The sequence below is a fragment of the Saimiri boliviensis genome, chromosome 9 (assembly GCF_048565385.1).
Source record: "Saimiri boliviensis isolate mSaiBol1 chromosome 9, mSaiBol1.pri, whole genome shotgun sequence".
Taxonomy (NCBI): domain Eukaryota; kingdom Metazoa; phylum Chordata; class Mammalia; order Primates; family Cebidae; genus Saimiri; species Saimiri boliviensis.
The window spans coordinates 35,226,369-35,241,869 of record NC_133457.1 but is presented as its reverse complement, the minus strand read 5'-3'; the positions used below and the strand labels follow the sequence as shown (position 1 = coordinate 35,241,869).

The following is a 15,501-nucleotide window of genomic DNA, read 5'->3' as shown; positions in this document are numbered from 1 at the left end:
TTTTTTTCTGTAAGGTCAGGAGAACAATCACAGCATTAAGGGACAAGTAGGCAGAGCAGCACAATCACAGAATGTCAAAATGTATCTGGGGAGGATGAGATAAGCATCTGCTTTCTAAAGCTTATTAAAAGAAAATGATCCTTGAAGGAAGGAAGGAAGAACCTGAAGTCATAAGCATATTTTTTTAAAAACCCAGAAATCCAGATACCTTTAAAGTACCTATAGGCTGATAATCAATTTCAATTCCTTTCAGCAAGTTGTTTACTAAGAAACTACATCTAAAGAACACTGCTTGAGATCCAAGGCTCCAGGCAGAAAGTGTGCCTTCAAAAGCTCACAACTGCGTCTACAGAAAGATATTTATATAAATATCTTATTTATAAATAAATAAATAGGTGATATCTCAATGATATCTCAATGTGTCCTTTCTCAGCTTAAAGGATAACAAAAAAGAATAAGGAAAACAAATAGGATATGATAAATATAAATATTTCATTTATAAATAAAATAAGATATTTATATAATATTTATATAAATATTTATAAATAAGATATTTATATAATTATATAAATATTTATAAATAAGATATTTATATAATTATATAAATATTTATAAATAAGATATTTATATAAATATTATATAAATAAAGATATTTATATAAATATGATTAGCCTAGGGTAAATGCCAATTTTCAGTCTTGTAACTGGATCAACTGGTTTTCTTAGAAAGTCAGACAATTCCCCATGGTGACTAGCTTAAAGGGAATTGGTGCCTTTAATGATTTCCACCCAATTCTGTCTAAGGCTGTGGAGACATCTTATTACAAACCTGGGCTCAGGAAATTCTTGCTCCCACCCTGTGTGCCATACTTTCTACCTGTCTAGCCTGTAAGTCTACATTGTTTGGTCTTGACACCTAGATTCAGACATTGTGAAGAGACTTAAAAAGGAATATACTCATATGCATTTGGAGTGACCTACACAAGGCATCTATCTTAAGAAGGACAAGCCTGCAGTCAGTGGATATTTCATTCAAAGGAAATCCTTTCCCCTTTGTTCCATCAGATGGCAACTTTATCACTCCCTGCCAGTCTGCATTTGCAGCAATATCCTCCATTTTCTTTTATCTCAGGTCTCCTTTCAATGATTTTGGTATAATTACATAGAGCTGGAATCCTTTTGTTTTATCATATTTGCTATGTAAGCCTTATCTATTGACACTGGGAAGGACACAATTGTCTGAACTGTGTTCCCAGTACAAAAGAATTGAGGTATCCTGTCCCAAAGAGATATTCTGCAATACTTCATAACTACTGTATATCCAAAATCCACATCATCAGGGAATATCCTCCAAGGTAAAATAACTTACAAAATGGGATGAAATTTCCATATGCAGGCTCTTCTTCTCAACACTGATCTCAATGCTTCAAAGTAATGACAGTAAGATATAGAAGCCAGGGATGCTGCTAAGCATCTACACTGCACAGGACAGCCTTCTACCACAAGAATTAATGGCCCAAACCATCAACAGTGGCAAGGTTGAGAAACCCTGAGTTAGAGTACAATTTAAATATTATTACACAAAGACACCAAAATAAGTGACTCAAACAAGATAGAAACACAACAAAACAAGATAGAAGTTTTGCTGTCTGGGGTGGAAAGTGGATCTGTAAACATACTCAGGTTCTTTCTATCTTGCTGCTTTGCATTTCACTATGGTATTGTCCTTGTCAAATGGTTGAAGCTGACTTTCCAGCCTTGTCTTAAATTTTTTTTAAGGGAAGGAATAAACATTATTGTAATATTGTTACAAAGAAAAAAAGCTGGAAGTATCTTTTTTTTTAAGTCAGTAAAAAACTTTAATAACATCTTAGCCATTATTGTTTCAAATATGTAATTTCTTTTCTTCTTTTAATTTTTCTTTTTTTTTTCTTCAGACAGAGTCTTACTCTGTCACCCAGGCTGGAGTACAGTGGCACAATCTCAGCTCACTGCAACCTCTGCCTTCTGGGTTCAAGCAATTCTCCTGCCTCAGCCTCCTGTGTAGCTAGGATTACAGGCACATGACACCACCCGCAGCTATTTTTTTTTTTACTTTTAGTAGAGGTGGGGTTTCACCACATTGGTCAGACTGGTCTTGAACTCCTGACCTTGTGATCTGCCAGCCTTGGCCTCCTAAAGTGCTGAGATTACAGGCATGAGCCACCGTGCCTGGCCAACTTAATTTCATTTTAAGTTCCACAATACATGCATAGGATGTGCAAGTTTGTTACATAGATAAATGTGTGTCACGGTGGTTTGCTGCACCTATCAACAAAGCATTCCCCTTGAAAACCAGCACAAGACAAGGATGCCCCCTCTTACCAGTCCTACTTAACACAGCACTAGAAGTTCTGGCAAGAGAAAGGAATACAGGGTATTCAAATAGGAAAAGAGGACGTCAAACTGTCTCTGCTTGTACATGACATGATCCTGTATCTGGAAAACCCCATCATCTCGGCCCAAAAGCTTTTTCAGCTGTTTTACAGTTTTAACATATGTGTATTAGTTTGCTTGGGCTGCCACAAGAAAACAACACAGACTTGGTAGCTTAAACAACAGAAATTTATTTTATCACAACTCTGGAAGCTAGATGTCCAAGATCACGGTGCTGACAGGTTTGGTTTCTCCTGAGGCCTCTCTTCTTGGCTTGCAGACAGCTGCCTTCCTACCATATTTTCATGTGGCCTTTGTTTTGTGTATGCACACCTTCAGTGCCTCTCCTGCTTCCTATGAGGACTCTAGTCATATTGGATTAGGTCCCCACCCTTATGACCTCATTTAACACTAATTATCTTTTTAAAGGCTCTATCTCAATCATATTTTGGGTTATGACTTCAATATATGTACTTTCTAGGACACACTTCCGTCCACAGCCTCGGGAAGGGAAAGGAGATAAATTAGAGAACAATTTCACTTTCAGGTATTTTATCCAGATATTGCGCAAAACATTCCTTCTCATATATCGTGGCCTAAAACTTAGTCACAAACCCAACTTACTTAAAAAGAATACTGAGAAATATTTATTCTCTAGTTTGGTGGCCATGAACTAGCTAAAACTCAGGGAATTATGTTACTACAAGGGAAAAGGAAAGCTATTAATAAAAAAAGTGAAAATTTTGGATACTGGGAAAATAATAGTGTTTTCTGCTTTATTTTTCTTTTTAATTTTACTTTAGGTGCTGGGGTGAATGTGCAGATCACGCAGGATTGTTGCATAGGTACATACATGGCAAGGTGGTTTGCTGCCTCCATCCCCCTGGTCACTTTTATCTGGCATTTCTCCCTATGTTATCCCTCCCCAATCTCCCCACTGCCTCTGCTGATCCTCCCCTAGTCCCCCACAACAGACCCCAGTGTGTGATGCTCCCCTTCCCTGTGTCCATGTGTTCTCATTGTTCAACACCCACCTATGAGTGAGAACATACTGTGTTTGATTTTCTGTTCTTGTGTCAGTTTGCTGAGAATGATGGTTTCCAGATTGATCCATGTCCCTGCAAAGGACACGAACTTATCCTTTTTAATGGCCGCATAGTATATGTGCATGTGTCTTTATAAGAGAATGATTTATAATCCTGTGGGTATATTTTTGATCTAGCATTTCTCCCATTTCTCCCTCTTGAATTTACCTTAAGTACCAGGGCCCATTTGCTAATGATATATATTTCTACATACAGCCCAAGGACTGCAGACAACTTACACACCCCTAGATCCTCGTTCTTTTTAAAGAGAGCCATAAAACTGCAGTCAAAAGAAAATACCTAATATTTCCGCAATGGCAGTTTTGAGCCCAGGCAAATTTACTCTAACCTGAGATGCCATGTGTCTCCTGTTTAGTGTTTAGAATTTAAGCAAATAGTGAGAAAGGCTTTATGGCCAGGAAACTGGAAAAGAAAATGCATATGCTGATTTTTTTTTAACTGACTTCCTTTTTTGCAGGGAACACACAGATCTCTGTCTTTAATGACTGAAACTGAGATGTAGTTCTTTAAGGCTTAACATTTGGGAAATACTACCATATAAAAGTTGTTAATATACAAATAACTATTATATATAACATATATTTTAAGAATGACCAAAATATAATAGTAACACTCTTTATTATAACCTATATTAACTCAGTTAATATATGTTAACTCTTCATTGACATTGAATAGTTACAATTCTAATTCTAAATTTCTAGGCAGTTTGTGCTGCTAATGGTTAAAACAAGGCTATCATCCAAGTCATCTATAAGTGGGACTTCTATAACAGACTGCACATATGTGAAACCCCATTAAGCCTTAATGGGAGTTACAGAGCAATTACTAGGTTGAAAGAAGACAACTTCTCACAACTCTCCAATGAGCACCAAAGAAAGCCAACTCACCGTTTTTCTTGTAGAACATAATTTCTCCTTTGAATTCTGTTTTCTCCTCCAATGACTTTTCTATTTGAAGCATCAGTTGCTCATTGGTTTCAACTCCAAATAAGAACTTGCAGCTACAACTCTTCTGCATGACTTCAGTTCGGGCAAATCCAGCAAGCTCACAGAAGCCATCGGAACAATAGACTATGGGGAAACCCTTAGCCACCTGGGCATTGGCGAGGATGAAGTTGCTATCTATAGAAAAACAAGGAGAAGATACTCAGCAACTAGACAAGTGTGAGAAATTTATACACAATTCCTGTATAAATTATAAGCACATATGTTTAGCTAACTGCCTAAAGACACATTCTGATGTGCTATAGGGGAAAAAGACACTCTCCAAAACATAAAATGAACTTGACCAGCAGAAGTATGCATTAAGTTCTGACTTTGGCTTGCGTTTTGAAACACACTGTGGAAGAAACATAGTGTTCACTGGTCTGCTTTGTAGCACCTACCATCTAGTTGGCAATAAGGGATGATGCTTTTGATCATGGCTTCTAGATTCATATACTGAATCTACCATGTAATGATAGGTGAACTTGAAAAAGTTACTCAAGGACTCTAAACCTCAACTTCCTTAGATCTGCTTTTCCCAACAGCATATCCTGAGACAAAGATTTGGGCAAAATTAGTTTATTTGGGAAGTGATTCCAAGAAGAAAGCAAGTAGCAAATTGAGATAGGGAAGAGACGAAAGAAAGAAGGGCAAGTTATAAAAGTGTTCGCCACTGTGGACAAAATATATGGGTCCTGATATAACTGTGAGGAGCACAACTAAAGATTTTCCCACGAAGAGGAGAGAAAGCAGTAGTATTTATCCACTAATGTCCACACGTAATGGGTTAAGTTTACTCCTGGAATGTCAATATGTTGGCACTTGTGACCTATCTATTTGAACTAAGTGCATTCTCCAGAGATCACTCTGGCAGGAAGATGCCAGAAAACAGTTGTATACAAGGAAATGGTCTGCATATGATCTCCAAGTGAATCAAGGTGATATTGTCAGGGCACTGACAGGTATGTTGCAATAATAATAATGTTATTTACTTCATAAGTATATTGTAGGAATTAATGAGATTATGCATATTATATGCTTAGTAAAGTATCTGGCACAAACAACTCAATAAAAAATTAATATTGTTAGGACTGCTCATCAGGCTGGGCACAGTGGTTCACACCTGTAATCCCTGAACTTTGGGAGGCTAAGGTGGGCAGATTACGAGGTCAGAAGTTTGAGACTGGCCTAATCAACATGGTGAAACCGCATCTCTACTAAAAATACAAAAATCAGCTGGGTGTGGTGGCACATGCCTGTAATCCTAGCTACTCGGGAGGCTGAGGCAGGAGAATCACTTGAAACTGGAAAGCAAAAGTTGCAGCAGTGAGCCTAGATCAGGCCTCTGTACTCCAGCCTGGGCAACAAAAGAAACTCCATCTCAAACAAATAAATAAATAGAGTGCTGTTCACATATTTATGGTTATGATATTAACACAAAAGACTTGCAAGACAATCAAAATAGTGAACTATTAAGTAATTGGTAATAGTAAACTATTATTAAGTGCTTAGAGGTAACTCCTGGGGGAGAAAGTCAATATTCAGAGAAGGTTTCCATGGGATAATTTTTTTGAGATTTGAAGGACAAATATAATGTTGACAGGGGGAAGAGAAAAGATGCACATTGGAGATGGGGTTTAAGATAAGGCATTCATAAAATGTGTTGGTGGGTGACTTTTAGGTTCAGTATGAGTGAATTAGAGACTATTATCAAATTATTCATTCACACATGAAACAAATGTTGGACACTTGGTATTTTTAAAGATAAAAATGGAAAAACTACAGGATAAGTTGTTAATTTTTTTAAAAAGCAAGATTCAACATAGTATGTTATATGAACTGTTTATCTGAAAAATGTATGTATATATATATATATATATATATATATGCACATGTGTACACATACCAAACATGAAATGTTTTTATATACCTAAAAATAAACGGAATCTTGCAACTGTATTGCCTTTAGAGAGAGCAACTATGGGCAGAGGTGGGAGAACCTTCCCATATACCCTACTGTACATTTTGAATTTTATCCCACATGCTTTATATATTGCCTATTCAAAAAATCGTAAGTTTAAATGATGTTTACAGCAGACAGACCCTCTTTCCTGCCATGAGAAAGAAAGTACTCCAGCTACTTCTTGATGGCCAGCTGGAGAAGCACTGAAAATCTATTCCATGTGTTTCTCCATCTCCTTTTAAGCTTTTGTTGTTTGTTTCCAAACATAGTCCACTATCAGTTGGCAGAATCAAATCCACTCTACTCAGCTTTGCTCCAATCAGCACCTAACCCACCGTAACAAGTGTAGTGTAAGAATCAGCATCTCGCCTTGGCCCAGCTGGCTCTTCTACCTTCCCAGCCACTGTCTCCCTCTGAAAGTGAGAGCTAGAGACGCACACTGAGAAACTCGAATTACTCATTGTTTTGATGCCACAGCAGTGAATTAGATTACCCTAGACTAGGCGTCCCCAAACTTTTTATACAGGGGGCCAGTTCACTGTCCCTCCGACCGTTGGAGGCCCGCCACATACTGTGCTCCTCTCACTGACCACCAATGAAAGAGGTGCCCCTTCCTGAAGTGTGGCGGGGGGGCCGGATAAATGGCCTCAGGGGGCCGCATGCGGCCCGCGGGCCGTAGTTTGGGGATGCCTGCCCTAGACTCATAATTAATTCTCTCACATTTTGCAGAATCGCTTGTTGACTATATATTGTTGGACTCTGTCCCAGATGTGGATGCAAAAATTTCATTAGATGTGGTCCCAGTCCTTAACGATCACATAGTCATAAACGTGGGAATCTCCAGAGGAGGGGCACCCTCCTACTGAGGGTTGTGGTCTCAGAGTCATCAACTCTGCACAGCTTTGGGTCACTTTAACAATAGTGTGTGTCCCCTACTCTGTTTTGAAATTTTGGCTGGAAGATTACTTAGAAAATATAAATATTTAGCATTGACAAAGTACTCAATATCCTAAAAAAGAGCTTTTAATGCATTTTCCGAAGCCATTTTTCAGTTCACTGCTGACATGTTTACTAACTTTATATTATATGATAATGCCAGGTAACATGATTTTACCATATGGCAAGTCCTAGGGTGAGGTGACAGGAGGTGTTTAAAGAAGAATAAGCATAATATCTAGCTCTAAGATACTGTAATTTAATTAAAGAAATGCATGTACATAAATAACACTAAAACATATCATATAAGTACCAAACCAGTGGTACACAAGTAATAGGTACCACCAGAGTTGAGATATGAAATATCTTGGGCTTTGAAATGGTTAGATTGGAATAAGACAAAAACAGATCAAGATGACCTATCATAAGTCCAGGAATGTTAGAAGCAGATGCTTGGATGAAGTAGGCTCAGAGAATGAAAAAGGAAACAAGAATTGCAGACAGAATAAACATTGCATTTTATCCTAAAGTCCAGTTCTTAAACTAGTTATACAGATGCAATAGCTTTCTTTGTTAGTATTTGACTAGCATATCTTTTCCCATATTCCTACTTTCAAGGACTTATGTTTTAGTTGTATCTTGCACATGGCATATATCGAATTTTTTAAGTATAATAGAAAAATATATTCTTCAACCTAAGATTGGTAAGTTTACTTTTATTATTATAATTATATTACATGGTTTTTTTTAACCAACTTAATCTGTATGTTCTCTTCACTATGTTTTGTCATTTTACCTTTTCTATTTTTTTTCTTTTTTTGAAAGAAAGTCTGGAGTGCAGTGACACTGTCACAGCTCACTATAGCCTCAACTTCTTGGGCTCAAGTGATCCTCCCACCTCAGTCACTAGAGTAGCTGGGATTAAAGGTGCACACTACCACACCTGGCTAATTTTTGTAGAGGTGGGGTTTTGCAATGTTGCCATCATGTTGCCCAGCCTGGTCTTGTATTCTTGAGCTCAAGTGATTCACTCACCTTGGCCTTGCTGGGATTACAGGCATGAGATACCACACCCACCTTGCCTTTGCCATTTTTAAAAATTAGAAAATATAGAATATCCCATCAAGATTGTATATTATTAAACAGTAATAAAGACCCGTAGATCATTCATGCAATGAAAAACCCTGTGTATACCATGCAAATTATATGTCCTTCCTTCCCCAGATAAGAAGCCCATAACTTGAACTTTTGTAATATCACTCACATTTATGTAGTTTTCAATCCTTATGTATCCTCATGCAACATAGTGCCTATTTAAAAATATTTAGGACATACTTAATGATATTTCATTTGCTATAGTTCTTAGTTATTTGCTTTGTTTATTAATTTCCTTATAATTATTTATGAATATAAGAAAAGATGAGTCCTTCAGAGCTACAATAAACTTTTGACAAAAGACGCTGAAGGATTCACAAAGTTGATTGATCTGTATGTTTCAGTTAAAGATTATAGTGTGTTTGAGGTGGTTAATTCTTTCTGCAAATATACTGCAAAAACAAAGCAAAAAATAAAGGCATGTATTTGGCCTTTACTGTTTATATTTAGCACTTGTCCTCGATATGTAATTGCACTTCAATTCTAAAGAGAATTTATTTAGTGGCAGTCTGAGCTTCATAAAGCTTAGCGTACTAGCTACGTGCATGGTCCTTGTATTTGGGAGAGTAGCCTCTCGCCCAGCTATCTACATGGAAACACATGCTTTTCTGAATCCCAGTCTTGGAATCCCTAAAGAAGAAACATAACATTTACTTTAGAATTATGTAAAACAAAGCGACTGCCATAATTATTACAAACTCATCATGAGCATATCACTATCTATAAATTTGCTAAGGGTATTTAACCTTTTAAGAAATCTATTGTGTATATGTGATATGCATCTAAATGCCACACAGCTTTCTCTGCTTGTTTCTAGGTCATTTTTGTATATACATTCAGTTTGAAAGTGGCAGTAAACAGTAAGATATAGATGTATTTATATACTAGGCAGTTGATTATTTCTCTAAATGCTTTCTTAGTGAAAAGCTTTCATGCATCTTCAAAGAGAATCTCATGATTGGTAAAGACCCAGGTCATTGGGCCTGATCTCCTAATATAGAGCACTACTTTCCCCTTCAAATGAGGATGTACTATTTATTGTTAACTTCCCAAGCCCAGAGAGAATGGGGGTAGGAATGAAAAGGTATAAAGAATGAAAATCAAAAAGAGAGAAGAACATAAACATTGATCCACTATTAGCTTCTTTCATCTTTATACCTGTCCCATTTTTCAGAGAACACAGACCTGGAGGACTTTGGTTTCCTGTCCAAGATCCAATGCTGGAGATTAAAATTCAGTCTATGTGACATATTTTACTATGCCATGCATTCTATAAAGAAGTGACTTGCTCTCTACTAGCAGGAGAAATGGGTAAATTGTAGAAAAACATTTTTACCTATTTCAGTCTCCAAAAAGCCCAAAGACACAGATTTTTCTCTATAGAGATTATACATTAAAAATTCATGGATGACATCTCCTAAGCCAGTCTGGATGAATTAGCAAACTCTATGTCACTTCCTAATTTCATGCAGAAATAGGGCAGTACATTTCGTGGTCTCAAAATATTTTGCATATACCCACTCTGGAGTCTCATAGCAGGCACAGAAATGTCTTTCCTCAAATAATCTCGTCTCTAATCTCACATGCTTTTAATGTATCTCGCAGTACTTCAAAAGTTTCCCACTGAAACATCCTCCTACTGGCCAACAGATTTGTATTCCAAGGGGCCTAGAAGCATATCCCTAAGCCTAATACTGTTTTCAAATCTTACATTTTACTTAAAAATTCATCAGAATTTTTCACTATACCCTTTCATATATTATTGCTTGTTGTTGTGTTTTTTATTTTGTTTTGATATGGGCCTGTCAAATTTTTAATTCAATTGAAGCTTTGAAAGGTTGTGCTGTTTGTACTATGACTTGTGCATGCCATTTAGTACACTACTACATAATTTAGGTTTGAGAATCACAACTCTAAGTAAAATAGTGTATGCTCAAGAAGATTAGGTAAATCAAAACCATTCTCCCTATGTAGCCTCAAATATTTTAAAATAACCATCTCAGCACCAAGTGTAATAACGCTCCATAAGGCAGAGCCCTGGAGACATTCAAAGCAATGGGGCCATTGATATACACTGACTTGGCATCGTACAGAAAGCTGTATTCCCTTGGCTCTTTCTGCCAATAATGCAGAAATCGAGACATTTATAGTTCAAATATTTATTACTGAAGAGTATCTTTGATACTGGTTCTCTTTTTAAAAACAAACCCTTGTATTAGACAGCAAGTACTCATAGTAACATACGCAGCTACAAGGAAGGTAGACAAATTTAAGTCCTCCATCCTTCACTTTCCTGCACAGAGCAAGAAACAAGCAGGAACTTCTGACATTGTTTTATGAGTTGCCCCCCATGCTTTCAGAATTACCTTTACATACAGGTTCAACAAAGACAACATTTGTATCCCTTGTAATATTGAACACAGTCATTTCTGGAGACTACTTTATACAGGAAGATAGAATATTAATGTTTATGACTTTGAAATATTTAAATGAGCTTTGCACTTTATATTGATTTAAGGGAGATTAACTGCATCATTTCCAAGTATGATAGCATCTTTATTAAATTAATGGTACTAGCTGCAAGCTAAAGTTTTCAGTATGCCTTTTGCCAAAATTTAGGGGGTTGTTTTTATTTGGTAACTTTTCTAACCTTGTTTAAATAGCAGATAAAAATTTGTAAAAAAGGATTTTTTATAGTCCTAGTAATTTACACATCATCCAGTATCAGGCTTCATATCATTCTTTATTTATGGTTTGATTTTTTTTAAACTGTGTAAATTATCACTTAAGACAAAGATTAGAAGAAAGCTTTGTAAAAATGCAAAGCTCAAAACTGGAACTCTAGTGCTAAAGTAGTAGCAGAAAGCAGAGAACTGCATCTGTTTATGAGACTATCTTGCCCTCTTCAATCCAATAAACAAACAAACAAACAGAGCCAAATGTAAACAAATGTCCTTCACAACCTTGCTATTGGTTGCATAGTCCTGGGCCAGCAACGTCAGCCTCAGGTGGAAACTTAGAAATTCAGAATCTTAAGCTTCACTCCAGACCCACTGAATCATAACCCACATTTTAATAAGATTCATGTACACATTAAGGTTTGAGATGCTTCTTTAGAATAGCACTGGAAAGATCTACAAGAACCTAGTGACAGTAAATGGTTAAGGGAAAGTAACTATGTGGCTGAGGACAAAAAAATAACAGAGACCTATTTTCATTGTATACTCATTTTAGCTTTTGAATTTTCTGTCATATGCATGTAATACATACTCAAAAATATTTTCTTAAAGTTATTTAACCATTCTTTTGAATTTGTTCCTTTATTAATTTAAAAAACAGCAATCTTTTGAAATAAAAAAGTCTTACATCAACAAATTTTAAAACTTTGAATAAACAAAGGTGAAAGCTCACTAAAAACAAATTTGAAGCAAATTTATATACTCTTTCATAATTTAGAATTAGCAAAATCATCAATAAGGTTTGTAAATTTCACTTTTTTCCACCTATATGAACTTTAGTGTTGAATGCTGAATTGTGCTAGTTCTTGTCAGGCTTATTGTCCCTTAGAGTTCAATAAATGAGTTTCGTCTTCAAAAATAATGCAGAAGTAGAATAAAACGGCATTCAAATGGGAAAAGAAGTCAAACTATCTCCTTTGCTGATGATATTACTCTATACCTAGAAAACCCTAAATGCTCTGCAAAAAGGCTGCTAGAACTGATTAAAAAACACTTTCAGTAAGGTTTCTGGATACAAAATAGATGTACAAAAATGTGTAGCATTTTTATACACCAATATCCAGGCTGACAGGCAAAACATAATCCTATTTACAGTAGCCATAAAGAAAATAAAATATCTATGAATACAGGTAACCAGAGAGTTGTAAAAAACAAAACTCTACCATAAAATATGTCTACAAGAAATCAGAGATGATATACATAAATAGAAAAACAGTCCATGCTCATGGATTGAAAAAAATCCATATCTGTCCATACCATCAGAAAGAATTTACAGATTCAACACCATTCTGATTCAAATGCCAACATCATCCTTCACAGAATTAGAATAAACTATTCTAAAATTCACATGGAGCCAAAATATAGCTCAAATAGCCAAACCAATCTTAAGCAAAAAGAACAAAGCCAGAGGCACCACGATACCCAACTTCAAACTATGCTATAAAGCTATAGTAACCAAAACAGTGTGATACTTGTACAAAAACAGACACATAGACAAATAGAACAGAATAGTAAACTCAGAAATAAAGCCACATACTTACAACCATCTGATATTTGAAAAGACCAACAAAAGCAAGCAATTGGGAAGGAACTCCCTATTCAATAAATGGTGCTAAGATAACCAGTTAGCCATATACAGAAAATGAAATTATACCCCCACCTGTCACCATATTCAAAAGTTAACACAAGATAAATTCAAGATTTAAATGTAAAACTTCAAACTATAAAAATCCCAAAGAAAACTTAGGGAATGCCCTTTCAATATTGGCCTTGGCAAAGAATTTCTGGCTAAGTCCCCAAAAGGAATTATAAAAAAAAATAAAAATTAACAAATGGGACCTGATGAAACTAAAAACTTCTCCATAGCAAAATAAACTTATACAGTAAACATACAACCTGCAGAATGAGAGAATGTATTTGCAAACTATGCATCTGACAAAGATCTAATGTCCAGAAATCTATGTGAAACTTAAACAAAAACATACAAAAAAACAACTCTATTAAAAACAGGCAAAGGACATGAGCAGACATTTCTCAAAGACATACAAGTAGTCAATAAAAATATGAAAAAATGTTCATCATCACTAGTGAGCAGAGAAATGCAAATCAAAACCACTATGAGATACTATCTGATACCCGTCAGCATGGCTATTACTAAAAAGTCAAATAACAACAGATGCTGGTGAAGCTGTGGAGAAAGAGAAATGTTTATACATTGTAGGTGGGAATGTAAATTAGTTCAGCCAATGTGGAAAGCAGTTTGGAGATTTCTCAAATAATATAAAACAGAAGTACCATTCAAGCCAGAAATCTCATTACTGGGTATATACACGAAGGAAAATAGATCATTATAGCAACAAAAACCAAACCATGTGCTCATATGTTCATTGCTGTGCTATTCATAATAGCAAATACATGGAATCAACCGAGGGACCAATCTATGGTAGATTGGGTAAAAAGAAAATGTGGTCAAGCTTTTCTCCTGCCTTTGCAGAGAGCAAGAAGGAGAAAGCTTATTCTTCACCATAGCTTCCCCCTTTCAACACACAGAAATGAATAGTAGATAAAAATTGTGACTTTCTAACCCAGAGGAAAAGAAAAGGTGAGAGTTAGGGAGAAAGTGACAAGGCTTGGATTTTCCAGGATAATTCGCATTTAGGGTAATTTTATTCTCTTAAATAAACATAAGTTTCTGTGGCTAAGTGTGGTTTTAATTTTATATCTTCTAAAAACTTCTTTTAGAAGTTTATTTAAAATCAAAATAATACCACAAGACAACATTTTTGATTCAAAAAATACAGTTACTTATCTTGGCATCTTATTTGGCCTACTGAAAGGCAAGTTAAGTGGAATCTAGCAAGTGACACCAGCCATATTCTATGAATACTTGAATTCCCAAAATATTTAAACTTGTTCCCTGATTCTCTGTAAGGACAGTCTAGACTTTACTTGCAATTACATTTAATTAAAAAATATTCCTTTTTAATTTCAAAGATACTGGAACAGCCTCTTCAAGCATACATGAAGATTTGAGAAAAAAATAGTTAATTCAGCCACGTTTTAGTCATTTTATTATTTTTACACTTACATGTCTTTTAAATTGAATTTTCAAAGACAGCATATACAAATGAGTATGCCCAGTGCATCAGAGTGAACTGACCTTTCTCTCTCCATTTAAACTGTTTATATTCTGCAGAAGCTAATGGTATTCAAATGTTTTCCATAATTTGGTAGTATTTTCCAGAACCTCATCTGTCTCCTGCATAGTTTTCTCTGCTTCACAGTACTCATGTTAGATTAAACAAGAAAGATGCATAGCTTTACAGGAGATAATTGTAAGTTAAGTAACAGGAAACACAGGAATAAACTAATTTGATAGTTATATTCCATGGCTGTAATATCAGTTTTCTTCTAGAGTTGTTATAAAAATGCAGATGTGGTAAAACAAACAAACAAAACTTTAATTAAGGTGATACCTGCTTAAGGCAAGTCTCTGGGAGTCTGCAAGAGAGGTGGAGGCAAGAAGACAATAATTGAGAAACAAATCAACACAGGTGGATGCTGACTCTGCATTACAGAATGGAGAGGAGTAGGATGAAGGAAGCCAAATAAATTAGGATGAAATAAAGCAGATAGTAGCTGCTGTTTATTAATCAGCTGTGATATGCCAGGGGCTCACGTCAGCATTCTGCATTTTGTATCTCTGGCTTTCACAATAGCATCTTATGGTAGGTGTCAGTATAGATGAAGAAACTTTGGCTCAGAAAGGTATAACCTAACAGTGCTAAACAGAAAGTTAAAATATCCTTAGAGCTGTAATACTCCTGAGTTCATTGGGGATGGCTCTAGCTGAACTAGAGCTAGGGTCTGAGTGGGTTTTGTTTTGCTTTTTCTTTTTGTGTCAACAAGCCCACTGTTTCTCAAAGTACAGTCCTTGTTTACCTCATCCATCTCATCTATTGGAATCTCCTGGGTTGCTTATTACATTTGCAGTTTCACAAACCTTACCTCAGGTCTACTGAAACAGAATCTCCAAGGTTTAGGACCTGGTGACCTTCATTTTAAGCAAGATCACTCAGTGAAAGATGTCACACAAAAAATTAAGGCCTTCTGCTCAAATGGAAGGGGGTTTATATTATATTCTGCAGCTCCTACTTGGGAAGGAGATACCACCTTTCTATATAGGTATATAATTGATTTTATGAT

General features: G+C 35.9%; 1 protein-coding gene across 1 annotated transcript in view; it reads right to left on the bottom strand.

The window, feature by feature from the left end:
* Window positions 1-15,501, bottom strand: part of KCNH8 (potassium voltage-gated channel subfamily H member 8) — a 340,011-nt gene that overhangs the window by 229,808 nt on the left and 94,702 nt on the right. The window contains exon 2 of the mRNA XM_003924923.4: window positions 4,408-4,641. Within this exon, the coding sequence (XP_003924972.2) occupies window positions 4,408-4,641 (234 nt within the window). The remainder of the gene's footprint in view (window positions 1-4,407; window positions 4,642-15,501) is intronic.